At 47.1% G+C, this 12967-nt stretch overlaps 4 protein-coding genes across 4 annotated transcripts; 2 read left to right on the top strand and 2 right to left on the bottom strand.

The window, feature by feature from the left end:
- Positions 1-2461: 2461 nt before the first annotated feature.
- TREMEDRAFT_66418 (uncharacterized protein) lies at positions 2462-5026 on the top strand (the record flags this gene model as incomplete). The annotated part of the gene is made up of 11 exons (XM_007008464.1): positions 2462-2483; positions 2521-2643; positions 2691-2759; positions 2816-2896; positions 2948-2986; positions 3105-3155; positions 3262-3378; positions 3866-3968; positions 4253-4654; positions 4681-4754; positions 4881-5026. The coding sequence occupies 11 exons, from the start codon at positions 2462-2464 to the stop codon at positions 5024-5026; spliced, it is 1227 nt and encodes a 408-aa protein (XP_007008526.1).
- A 2014-nt stretch (positions 5027-7040) lies between these two features.
- TREMEDRAFT_57980 (uncharacterized protein) lies at positions 7041-8000 on the bottom strand. Its single transcript, XM_007008448.1, has 2 exons — positions 7821-8000; positions 7041-7604 (listed from the first exon to the last, which is right to left on the bottom strand). The coding sequence occupies exons 1-2, from the start codon at positions 7872-7874 to the stop codon at positions 7200-7202; spliced, it is 459 nt and encodes a 152-aa protein (XP_007008510.1). The 5' UTR covers positions 7875-8000; the 3' UTR covers positions 7041-7199.
- Positions 8001-9121: 1121 nt separating this feature from the next.
- TREMEDRAFT_66416 (uncharacterized protein) lies at positions 9122-9913 on the bottom strand (the record flags this gene model as incomplete). Its single annotated transcript, XM_007008463.1, has 3 exons — positions 9122-9465; positions 9670-9783; positions 9901-9913. 3 exons carry the CDS (start codon positions 9911-9913, stop codon positions 9122-9124), a joined length of 471 nt encoding a protein of 156 aa, XP_007008525.1.
- A 1851-nt stretch (positions 9914-11764) lies between these two features.
- On the top strand, positions 11765-12103 carry TREMEDRAFT_66415 (uncharacterized protein; the record flags this gene model as incomplete). The annotated part of the gene is made up of 1 exon (XM_007008462.1): positions 11765-12103. One exon carries the CDS (start codon positions 11765-11767, stop codon positions 12101-12103), a length of 339 nt encoding a protein of 112 aa, XP_007008524.1.
- Between the last annotated feature and the right edge of the window lie 864 nt (positions 12104-12967).

The raw sequence follows: 12967 nt of genomic DNA, 5'->3' as shown, positions 1-12967 counted from the left end.
GTCTTCAAATGTGGATCCGCTCATGGGATGATATGTTTGTACACAGCTCAAGAGTAAACAGCTCTTGTGTTCCAAATGGGGATTGACCATGTAATGCCAAGGAAGATTTGTTACGTGAGATGGTTTATTCTTCATCTCATCTCTGATCTGCACCTTTTCAATCAGCTCATCCTTCTGCTTTCCGTCTTTTTGTTTCTTTTCTTATGCATCAGGCTGTAAACACTCAAAATGAATTAGCGCTCACTTACGCAGATTCACGAGCAAGGGCCAAGATTGTGGACAGAAACCACCATAGCCGGGTAGCGAGCCCGCAATCATAAACGGTCCTCAAAGGCTCAACATCAACTCTGCTAGTGAGAGTTCATCTCGTGTAAGTACCGGTCGTGACAGAAATCATTGTAACATTGAGGAAAGTTTATTAAGAGGAGGTTGTCTCTTCTTCTTTGATCCCTTCGAATAAGGAAACTTTCATTTGACTTTGGCATCTGTACCGATCGCTCTCCACCTCCCCCCCCCCCCCCCACCCACACACACACACATTGTCTCGCTTGGAGAATTAGCCACGTCCTGGTGTGGTAGCTGGAGACCCTGTTTTGAGAATAATGAACATGAATCACAGACTACTTGTATAGGTGACTAGTCCAGTTTTCATCTCCCAACGACCACAGTCTTTACATCTTGTTTTCTCCTTGATCTGATCGATGTTACCTCCTACAATCAATCCCGGTCATTGACCGGAGTGATCAATTGGTGACAATCCTGAAAGGCCAAGAAAATGCTGATCCTGTATGTTTTCGGATCCCGGGGATCTCTGATTTTCACTGTCTTTCTCCACTCAAGATTCTCGTACCAATGTCAGATCCTAGCTTTTCCCCACCCTAGGCCCTGCATACCTACGTGCGCTTACGCACGAGCAGATTTCTGGAAAGAAAACTGATCGACCACTCTCACACCCTCCTCGTGACCAGGGGGAGTGTGCACTCGTCAAGGCGCTCACCTTTCAATGGCTGAAAACTGGAGGAGCCAACTACAAAGACTGTAAGATTGCTGTTGCTAACGTGGGGTACATGATACATCAAGTAGGAACCTCCCATTCCAATGCAAGATCAGAAACGGTGACATTCTCACGGTGAGACGGACGAGAAGAAACTTGACGGCAAGGCCAATGCATGTCTCTGTCGATCCCCCATCCGCAGCTTGGCCATGCCAATCACAGGAAAGATTGCTAAATCACAGAATGATTGAAAATTCCCAAGCCATCTGCGATCATGGTCCAATCGCCTGACTGGAAAAATCCCACGCAATCTGCAATCTTTGGCTCAATTGCCGTCCATTGACTTTTCCTTGGTCAGAATCTTGGGAACTGTACCTTTTGATGACGTCCTGGCAATCCTACTGACATATCGAGGTGAAGAGGAAGTCAAGAAGTAGAAGAAGTCAGGACTCGCCTCGCTTCAACCAAGCTTCTATTTGTGATGGAGAACACGACGCCCAACCATTCCACGGCCAGGATGAGTTGGTGTTCATCCTGTCTTTCTCAGATCGAATGTATTTCTGACATTGTTAGGTCTCTGACCATCTGTGTGGCAAATCATCCGGGCTCCTCTCCACAAAACCCCGCCTGTCGTATGCTTTTATTCATCTCCCTTGTGATGCTCTTGTTCTTCTCCCTCGCATTCCCCGTGTGTAAGGAGTGTTCCTCAGTTGATGGTCAGTGTGCCCAACAGACAGTGGGTTTTCAACATCACGCACGCTATATTCTACTTAGGATAAGACAACTTTGCTCGCTCAGCGGTCGTGTGGACGGCGGTGAAGTGAGCAATGAAAGTGACTGGATCGGAGATTTTGTTGTGATTAGAGCTCTCACTTTCCCACACATCATTTTCCCGGCCCCTGTCAATCTCTTTTCACACAATATTACTCATACGCAGTGATCACACAACCTTGGCTGGTGGGGTACTTGGCACTGATTGATGCTTGCATTTTTGACAAGCTGCAGATTAGATGACCAGTGGATCCTTCTTTTTCGGATCAAACCGCTTGTTTTGATTATGGTCCGATGCTCCTATCTTTTGATTGTCCCCCTCTCTTTTCACACGATATTACTTATACGAAGTGATCACACGAGCTTAGCGGGTGGGGTACATGGCACTGATTGATGCTTGCAAGTTTGACAAGCTGCAGATTAGATGACCAGTGGCTCCTTCTTTTTCGGATCAAACCGCTTGTTTTGATGATGGTCCGATGCTCCTATCTTTTGATTGTCTCCCCCCTCTAGTAGATGGTTGTATCCGCCATTCTCTGGTATTTCAAAACCCTCCATACCGTCTTATCTCGTATCTTGGCAAAGCTTGTACCCCCTAGGAAGATATATATATGTCAATCATGGGAGAGTCCAATATCCCCAACAGCCCTCAATCTCCTTCAATACCACTGACACAAAGCTGGCCCATCTTCCAAAATGTCATCTTCCATTCGAAGAAGTGAGTCATCATTCATTTGTGTACACTGACTTTTAAGGTTCTCGGTCAAGTGCACAAAGCCAGAAATATAGACCAATTTTTCATTCAAGTGATGAAGAATCTCTACCAGAGATTGACATTTGTGGAGACAATGACAGTGATTATGAGCCGGACTCTGAGGGTGAGTCTCCTCCCTTGGTCATTATAAATGCTGAGCTACGCAAGGAGATGATCCTTCTTCTCCTATAGAAGTCGTACCCTCTGCCCCCATGGAAGAAGATGATATTCCTCCTTCTGGTCTGTCAACTTTGTCAATAATAAAGGAGAGGAATGAGTGCTGATAACATACTCAGACCTGCAGGAGGACACCACTCCCCTTTCCGCAGACGAAGAGAACGACCCTTCCGCCAACGAAGAGAATGATCCTTCCTTGAGTTGGTTGACTTTGCTAAACACCAATAAGAAAGATGATTGATGATACTCAGATCCGGAGCACGAGGAAGTCACATATTTACTCTCCTCAGGTGAGTTGCTCTTGTCAGATGGGAGAAGAAGACTCTCTGCTGACTTGCGGATACAGATGAAGAAACAAACATCCCTGGTGTGTCCACCAATGTGGATTGCTATGTACTAACCCCTCAGATCAACGTCCAAAGAAGAAAGTGAGATTTCAATTACTCTCAAGTTCACCAGGTCAGTCAGCCTAAGCTAGTCATGTTTGCTGACAGTAGCCGCAGAGAGCGAATTATCGGAGTGTAAGTGTCACAACCAGTATAGCAAGATCAGCTCTCACTAGCAGAGTTGATATTGAGCCTTTCAGGAGGATTTATGATCACGGATTTGATACCCGGGCATGACAATAAGACCCCAATGATCAGTACCGAAAACATCGCCAATGTGGAGAATTGTCATCAACGTCGTTGTCCCTCTTCCTTAACAGACCGACGGACGGCATACCTTGGCTGACTTTGGCGTCGTAGGGTGCTGGATGTCTCACAAAGACGGGTGATAGGAAGGAAAATGGGGTTCAGTGTAGCTCCCTCCAAGTTACGGTTGACCTATTATTTACTTTGCCGTAGATATGTATTCCTCCTGCTCTTGAGGTAGATTTCTCTCTCTTGGATCGTGTAGCTACTGATCACATTTGATATTGCGTCCGAAGATCTCTGATCCCGTGCGGAAATCTTCTCGTAAACTGTCAACGGTTTACCTTTCGATCAATATGAATCCCAATAGATCCACAACAAGAACACCGCTTGCACCCTTCAGCAATTCATCTACCGTGGACGGGAAGCCTCAGGTTAGGATTTCCCCACAGCGCCCTTCACTCCACATTTTTCAGATTCACTTCTATCTTGGTCTTGGTAGGCTCCATCTCCCTCATGATATCTACTATACAGTAGTTAGGCATGCGCAGGCCACTCATGTGGCGGATTCTCAATGTGGCGGAACAGGGATTTTGACTCACTTCGGACGCGCGGACCATGGTACGGCGGTGGCCGGGAAGTCTCAGGTTGAGATCCCCGATTTCCACCTTCACATCAAATCCGTCTGATGCAACAATTCTTCTTGCACTGATCGATTGAGAGTGGTGAGCAGCTCCGTTCATCCTTCACTCACTTGTTTCTTACTTCATCTACAAGTTTGATCTGCTCGCTGGCCCATACGAGACAGCACGAGGAATCACCCTGCTCAAAGAACAACTTACAATCTAGAATCCTCTTTCCCCGTCCCACCGTGCTCTAGCGAATGATAAGACAGCTCCAAGCCAGTATAATACTGACCAACAGGTCCTATCTCTCAACTCATTACAGAGCCTTTGGAGCTCCCAGTCTCTTCTGGGAGTGGAATATGCGTCGAGCTGGTATCAACGACCCTTCACGTTGGGAACTGGAACACGCCGATGTGCTCACCGCCAAGGGAAGACCCGACTTGGCTGAATGTGTCCTCGTTCATAGTCGCAAGTATCAACGCCTCAAGGATCTTCTTCGAAGAGGTCTTGGTGTCATCAAGGGCGTGATTGCCACAAAGCGGGCGTTTCTGGGATTAGAGGATGATCACGTCAACGAACAGCTAAAAACAATGGCCAAATGGGTACATCAGCAGATGTCTTTCCGAACGGATGATCCAAAAATCAAGCAGCTGATAAACGTGCAAGAGGATTGGGGCGCGGAGGCTGAAGGACGGAAGAGGTATGTGGAGGAAAAGCGAAAGGCAGAAGGGCGGCGAGTCGACCGGCCTACTTTATTTCAGGGTACCATGACGGCCAGGATGGAGATGGAAACTACCGGCGTGAACTTATGGAATGCATACATGATGACACCAAGACACTGATACTCTTTTGTCCACTCACATCCGTATCAAATACTAAGATGGATTGATCGTGATTGTCAGCTGTGGTGAGAGCTCAACATCCAGCAATTGAGAACCTACCTGGTAGTGGATCAAGCTCATCACAGGCATTGATGAGAGTATGTTGGACAGCTCTCATCATACGATATATGTCGGGGGAAGTTGGAGTCGATTCTCCAAAGGCAATACCTGGAGCACCTAGGGCTGAATAGACAAAAGTCTTCTGTACGCCTCAATAACACTAATACTGCACGTCAGCGGCACATATGTGTGATTGAGTTATGCACATATGAGGTAAAAGCTTCACCTATTTGGGTCTTTGGGATCAAGAAGGACCACAATGTTGAGAGTGCGAAGATAACCTCGTGTTATCGCTTCCATCGTACCATTCAAGAGCTGGAATATCCAATTGATATGTGAACTGTCCCGTCAGTCAGTGCTTGTATATTAAGGCCACAAATGCTCTTGGACATCTGCAGGTATGTTAGAGCTGCGGAAAAGGAAGTGCAGACAAGTGATCTGTTGACCAAGTATCACTCACGAATGGTCTTTCTTCAGTCGACCAACACTCAATGATGATGGAATGCTGTCACCGTATTCAGATTGCGGCTTGTGAACCTCAAGATTTTCGCGACCGAAGATGTTGCTGATGGCTTAGCTCGTGTACTCTATCAACTATCACCGAGCACTCACCGTTTCCAAATGATATCACGGATAGTCATGTCTAAGATGTTTTGGACTTTCTGGCAAGTGGTTTCCACAACTGAAGTCAAAGTCGACGCCGCATCTGCGTCCACAGGAGCGAGAGCGAATTGCTGTCGTTGTTGAGTCGAGTTGTCTCTGTAATTCAGCCATCAAGCAAGATGAATTTGTGACTAGCGTTCAGTATAGACTTCAGTTGTGTAAGTGATAAAGGGAGTCAAAAGCATTTCAAACAGCATTGTCAAGCATAGCGGGTCAGGAAGGTCAGGTAGGTCAGGTAAGTCAGGTAGGTCAAGTAGGTCAAGAAAATCAGAACGCGACATTAACAAGATCGTCAGAAAGGTCAGTAAAGAGCTTGCTATCAAGGGTAAGGGTAACCGCCCAAGGTACTCTACATGAATACGAGCGGTCAGATCAGTGAGAGAAAGTGAGTTGTCGGTAAGGTGAGAAGCATACAGTGTCAACGTCAGTACATCAGCGTGGTGAGATGACAAGATGAAAAGGTGAGTTAGCGCATCAGTAATGAGGTGCGATATCAGTGGAGTGAGTACCAGTCGCCGTCTGATGCTTGTAGGTCAGAGGGAAGAAGGAAGACCCACAAATTTGACTGCTGTTGCCGGCATCTTGTTGAAGCTGAAAGTTCCTGTGAGGGATAATGCGTGGGGAAGGGAGGATGAGAGGGAGATGAAAAGAGAGAGAAGAAATGAAAGAGAAGTGATGAAAGAGAAAGAGATGAAACTAGCAGCAAGAACGCCGCTTCGCGGCGGGTACGAGGTTGAAAATAGCAAATAGAGCCGAAATGCCGGCATGTACCGTGGACGCACATGTTAGTCACCAGATCAATGATCTTCAATGAGATAGGTGGAGGACAAGGTTGAGTGCACTAGGAGCATGGTCACCTATCGCGGCTAGCGGCTACGTCATTATCGTTCTTGGACATCTGATCTCTGGGTAATTACTCCATCCGAGATACGTCATCAGTGAAACTCCAATCCAAACTACCAAGAAAAGTGAGGCAATGACGCATGTGTGACCATGATGCCACCATGTCCGATGGCTAGAGTACCCACCGGGCCACCGTAGATCCAGAGGCCAGAGGCCAGAGATCGTGATCCCAGCCGGATCACACTAAGTTAATGGTGTCGCTTGAAGCAAAGGCCGGAACGCTGATCACTTCGTATAAGTAATACTGTATCGTGTGAGAAAAGATCGACCGGGACCGGAGAATTGTGCAATCCAGTCGGAAGTTTTTCCTAGTCCTAGCTGATTAAACAGTCCACCAGCCTTTAAACCATTGAGGTCCAAGGATGCTTTGACGTTGTGAGATGACATGCATGGGGTTTAGTCGCATTCACATTGAGTGGCAAGCCCGCGAAGCGGGCGTCCTGTCTAGTGTTGAGCCGTCATAATCGCATCTTCATAACAAGTGTTTCATAGTTCGTGGTGTAGCAGTTCGACGAGGGCGGCACTTCTTACTCTGTCATTGATCATTTTCAATTCTATGTATGACACACTAACATTGATGAAGATCAGTATATCGACATGTCATGATTATCATGGAGTATATAACCGACTATATAAGCTCTCCCTGTCTCTCTTTGTGTGAGTGATCGAGGCTGAGGTCGTTTGCACTTCACACCTCGTCCGCTTCAAGCTCAAAGCTGAGATCCACACCTCTCTTTCTCATCTCCTCCACTTTGTCCAATTCATCCCCAGTTCCAAAGAACGGGGCTTCAGCAATGATGATAGCCCCTCTGGTGACCGAGCGAGTAGTGAGGCGCACCTCCGGGGACCAGACCTCGACGAGCGAGATGATGACGCGATGGCCCCTCTGGTGACCGAGCGAGTGAGGAGGCGCACTGTCGGCGATGAGACCTCGACGAGCGAGTTGACGCTGGCGTTGGGATAGAACTGAGAGGATACGAGCACAAAAGAACCGGAGACGGGGTGTCGATAGAAAGGGAGGCCGAATCGGAAGGGGGTGTCGACAGAAAGGGAGGCCGAATCGGAAGGTGTTGTGTCAAGAACAGCAGTGGTCACGCCGGGAACCATGACTTGTCCCGCCGTGCGACGACGTCTGTTCGCGGTCTGTCATCTTTCAGCTGTCCGTGTCTCTTCAGGGGTGCGTCCCGGGGCTCGGTGTGGGTCGGGGATGGCAATAGAGGAAACGAGATGATGGAAAGTGTAAACTGATAATGAGACAGAAGTGCGGGAAAGGAAAGTGTAAAGTGTAAAGTGTAAAGCGTAGAGTAGAGCGAAAAGCGAAGTGATAAAGTGATTGAAATGGAAGAGGAAACAACCCACCTTAGCGAAATGTTGCCTCTGCAAAGCGTCCATCTTACTCATCTCAACGTCCATCTGTCGTCTACCGACGAGGATGTTACGATATGATTCGTGACACTGGTGAGGGCAGTGTTGTTAACTTGTTATTAAGGGTCGATATTACGATACGTAATAAGGGCTTAATTACGACCGTAACACGGCAGGAGGAAAGAGGACAAGCGTAATTTTTCGGTTATCGATCGATCGCGTCTTACATCCGAGGGGAGCACCTCTATCCTCAATTCTCTCTTCGCTCCCACAGTGTGACCTGGGTGGACGTGGAGTCCTCGTTCTGCCCCTCTTCTTCCTTTGAACTTGCACTGTCTCCTTGACCTGAGCATCGACCTGTCTCTCCTGCCTCTGTCTCCTTGGTGATTCTGATCTCTTTCGTCATCTCGAGAATATCAAATCAACTTCAAACCCTCTCCTTTATCTATGTCTTGCTAACCACAGTCTGAAAGATCTCCCCTATGGTCAGTCCGTATCGACATGGACGTGGACTTCAATTTTCAAACAAACGGTCAAGCAAGACTAGAGCATTCCATATCATCTAGGTACATCCTTCTCACTAACAAGCGTTACAAGCGTCAACAGTATGTCACTTCGGTAGGAATAGTCAAGTCAGCGGTAGATGATTCTCTTCATAAAGTAAAGTTAGTGTTGTTTCTTGCGTTTTCAGGCCATGTCTCCGGAAATAAGAAGACGGAAGCCATGCGGATGCACGTGTTCTCAATGTCCAAAAAATCTTGAACATATCCTGGGGGCGGAATGGAATGTTCAATGGAAGGCTCTGCAGAGAGGATTGAGAATGGATCTTTGAGATAAAAGAGGAGAAATGAGGTTGTGTTGTATGTGTTTGGGAGAAAAGACTCGAACGCAAAGGATAAATTGGAGACCGAGGAGTTACAATGCTAGTTAGAGTGATAGATATGGCATCAGGTCATACACAACCATTGCATATTGATTCTGCAGAGAATGAGAAGAGCTATTTCAGTCACGAGAGCAGGTGAAGTTGCACGAGAGAAGGGAAATCCACACAACAGAACAGGAGTATACGTTTGACTCCACACAAGACAAGGAGGAGAGTCATTTGAGACCGGCAGAAAAAAGGAGCAAAGTAAGGTAAGGGGGGACAGTTGGGTAATGACACCCCAGAGGAAACGAGTAGAAAGGAAAAGACGTATGACCCGGGAGGAAGTAGAAAGAAGGGGAAGAAAGAATGATATACAATATTTTTCTGTTCTACTGACCATTTTACATCTACCCTCTAATCCCCTTTCCCTTTACGCTTCTCCAACCTCCCCAGCCTTTCCAGCGTACATCCTCTCACCCCTTTCCCACCGCTCCGGCCCTCCGACTTGAACGCCTGCCTGCCCGATTCCTCCGGTCTTTCGAACACCTTTGATCTCTTCTGCAACTCTTCCAGTTTCTGCACACCAAACCATCTGAACAGCTCCGACATCGACATTGACGGTCTTCCGGACACAAACATTCTCTCGGTTCTCAACGGCCTGTAGAAGTGGCAAGGCGTGCAAGTTCTCGAAAGCTCGAAACGTCTGATAGGTCCGGAAGGTGTGGACGTCCGTAGCAGTCTTGGTAATGAGGACAGCTTGAGCAGTGGGAAAAGCTTTTTCATTCAGCCTTTGGATCATCTGGAGTTAGTCTTTTACGACGGTTTTGCCAATAATTTCACAACGACGACTCCACTCTTTGATTGAACCTGCTGACCAGTCAAGGAGTAGAAGCGGGGTGAAAGCAGTGACCGGAGAAAACTGGTCAGTGAGGAGTAAGAGACGAATCACAAGTGATTAGGCCGCCAACAGCTTTTCACCTGTGAGTGAACTGTCCGAATTGGCAAAGTCTTCACTGAGGCAGTCATTGAGCTTTGATACAGTGCAGCAGCAGCGACCGGCAGAAGGGAACTGAGGGGGAAGTGAGAAGCGTGCTAATCGTCCAGCTAGCAAAGTGTACACAATAACAAGTGAAGAGCAGGGAGTGAAAAATGGACATTTAAGAATGAAAACAATGACCAGTAGACTCTAGAAGGCAAGAAACCACTCACATTCATCCCACATTTTGACAGATTATCAGACCATTCCTCTTCCTCTTTCTTAACCCCTATCCTCTTTTCTTCCTTTTATTAAACATATCTCTTCTCCTTTCATTCCGTGTTCAAGCTCCTCCATCCGACCTGTGTCCAAACGGTCCATCTACATTCCGGTTGAATCGAGCTCTTCCCAAGTTGCCTCTTTCCCATCCACGTAATTTGTCCGACTGTCCCTGTCGCTCTAAACATTCCAACCTCCTATTCGATGAGGCACGTCCGAGTGTATTGTCGATATCCTCTTGCTGATACGTAAATGTGATGATAACCATGATGATATCGGAGAGATGTTGCATTTTGCTGGATGATTCGAACTGTATGACATTGGGGGGTGTCAGAGGGATCAATCGTTGAAGGATATGGTGAATTCAGTAGGAGTTGTTGAGTCGTCGCTGGTCGAAGAATTCTGGAGGTGGTTGGTAATGGAAGAAGAAGATGATAATGTATATTTATGATCACTTAACAGTGGATTTTGTCGGCTGTTTGCTGTAGCAGAATGACATGATGGGATCAGTAGTTGTGTGAGAAAGATGTTGTCGTTAAGGGGATGTGGGATTATTCAGTTGTTCAGGAGAAAGTAATTATTATCATCATGGATCTTTGTGGATGAATGGGATGATGCTTGAGAATGTAACGCGGACCAAGAATTAAAGCGCCATTCTGGGAGGGGAGGATACTTTCTACCAAGTTTCGTACGTGACCAAATGGAAAGATCGGAGGTCAGGGTAGTGAAGGATGAGACAGGAATGGGATAGGGATAGCGACCGTGTGGGAGAGTGAGTGCAGAGGGGATGGAGGCGGGATGGAGATGGACGTGGACATGGTGAGGGAAGGGTGGTGGACGTGGATAAGGATGGATGTCAGCTGGTAAACATATGTAATGATGAACAACTGTTAAGAATGTACATGTATGAACAAGATCGGAGCAGATGAAAGGGAAAACGTGTGGACAGTAGACAGTAGACATGGTGATTACAAGTTGACTCACTTGACATTTTGTCTATCCTCCCCCCGTGCTTATAATCCTTTTCCACTCGATTCGACTGGCAAGGTTTTACTCGCCTCAGAGCTGACGACTGGGTTCTCATGTGGCCAATTCAGTGCGACTGAAACGACTGGTTTGCCCATCGCTTTTAGTCTCCGTTTGAACGCGATGGATTGTCGGGAGATTCTAGTTGGATCTTTTCGTTTTGGCGATGAGTGGGTCGGTGTCAGAGTTGGAAGTTTGACGTTAGAGTTGATGGGGGACGTTAGAGTTGATGGGGCACGTCAGAGTTGATCAAGTTAACGTCAGAGGTGATAGGATTAGGCAAGAGAATCGGGATAGAAAAGGGTTGAATAATCAACGAGTAAGGTGAAGATTGATTTACGACAACCATACAATGAGATGAAGGTTGACAAGACTGACCCCAAATCGACTTGATCTCAGCTTTTGAGGTATGATCAACGGCCGAGTGTGTTATGTTGGTACCAACCTAGGGGTGCTGTGTCGACGAACGAGTTGAGACTGATCCTGAAAGTCAGTCGCTCACATTAGCAACCATCTCGTTCAACTTGTCAACTTGTCGGATACTACTCGAGCAGGGTGTAAGATCGTGCAGACTCGGAACTGTGGTGTGTCATTCTCGACCGCTATCGGAAGGAAAGATATTTGACCCACGGTCAAAGATGCCACCTCATGATCCATTCCTGCACCCCTTCCCAACCTTGTCGTAGGAGTAGGAGTAGGGGTAGTAGTAGGAGCAGGGGTAGTAGCAGGGGTAGTAGTAGCAGTAGCAGTAGCTAGTAGTAGTACTCATACAACGGCAGCATGTCCCTCACCATGTCAACAACCTTCTCCGACGTGATACGTAGATGGAATATGGCACCATTAACCTTATCCCCTTTGAACCGTCAACAGCTCGAGCTCGCCGTGAGAACGATACGCGACTCGGAACATGACGATGATGATGACGATGGCGACGACGATACCAACCCCAATGTCGACCTGTGTCATCGTCTACCCTCTGCGATCAGGCCAAAGTTGATAGAGACGTTGGTCAAGTTTGAATTCACAAGAGCGCAAGATCGACTCAGTCTACACTCCGTCTACTGTACAACACGGTCAAAAGCTGGCATGTCTTGGATGATTCATCAAAGGTTTGAGGGAATGGAAGCGTAGCGGATGTCAATTATAGTTAGCGTAGGCAATGTCTGCCTGGTGGATAATTGACACCCTTCCGCGCGCACGCGTTCGGAACAATTCTCCCTGTGACTTGTCCCATCTTCCATCGTGTGTCACCCACAGACAGAATTCTAGTCCTTAGGCACGTACACTTTGACTCTGTAGTGTGGGAGGTAGGTAGTACAATCACGTGTCAATACAAAGGTGGTAAACTCCGCCGGTAGTAGTACATAGCGAGATCAGTACCTGTTGTCTGTTCATCACTCATAGGAAAGTGCTGAATGAGCAACAGTCAAACAGACGTTTCCGTCTCCCACAACTACTACACTCATTTCATGAAGACTTCTTTCATTTCTTTCATTTCCTTGGCTAGACGTTCTCGATGTTATTCTTACCATGCCCAAAACACACCTGAAGGAGGTATTCTTGAAAGAGATTGACCTCACGTTTGATCTTCTACTACCACTATCCCCTATCCGCCGATATCGCAACCTCATTTTTGCTCTTCTAGATCTGCGCAACTCCACAGAGAACCGTCACTACATAGCTCTTACCTCATACCGCAAGTCCATTCCACCCACTCATCTTAGGTCAATCTGCGCTGAATTTGATCTGTCAAAGGAGCATAACCACAACCATACGTTTCGGATGTCACCTCTTGAGCTAGATCGGCTATGTACTCTCTTTGGCAGACATTCTGTATTCCATTCCACAGCACCCAAACCACAAGCTCCCCCTCGATATCAGCTCAGGATGTTGGTGTATAAATTGGCTCATGGTCACTGCATAACCACTATAGCACGAGTCTTTGGAGTATCAAGTGAGTTGCTTATGTCTCACACATCTACTAAACTGACAGCT

This window comes from Tremella mesenterica, assembly GCF_000271645.1.
Source record: "Tremella mesenterica DSM 1558 unplaced genomic scaffold TREMEscaffold_22, whole genome shotgun sequence".
Lineage (NCBI taxonomy): Eukaryota > Fungi > Basidiomycota > Tremellomycetes > Tremellales > Tremellaceae > Tremella > Tremella mesenterica.
Note: the sequence above shows the minus strand (reverse complement) of the source record. Positions and strands in the feature narration are given on the sequence as shown.

What these genes read in the sequence shown, in the direction of transcription:
- TREMEDRAFT_57980 (XM_007008448.1), bottom strand. Translation starts at nt 7,874, where the DNA reads ATGGACGTTGAGATGAGTAAGATGGACGCTTTGCAGAGGCAACATTTC. An exon ending in AGAGGCAACATTTCGCTAAG is followed by an intron (nt 7,605 to 7,820) that starts GTGGGTTGTTTC and finishes GAAAGATGACAG; the next exon opens with ACCGCGAACAGACGTCGTCG.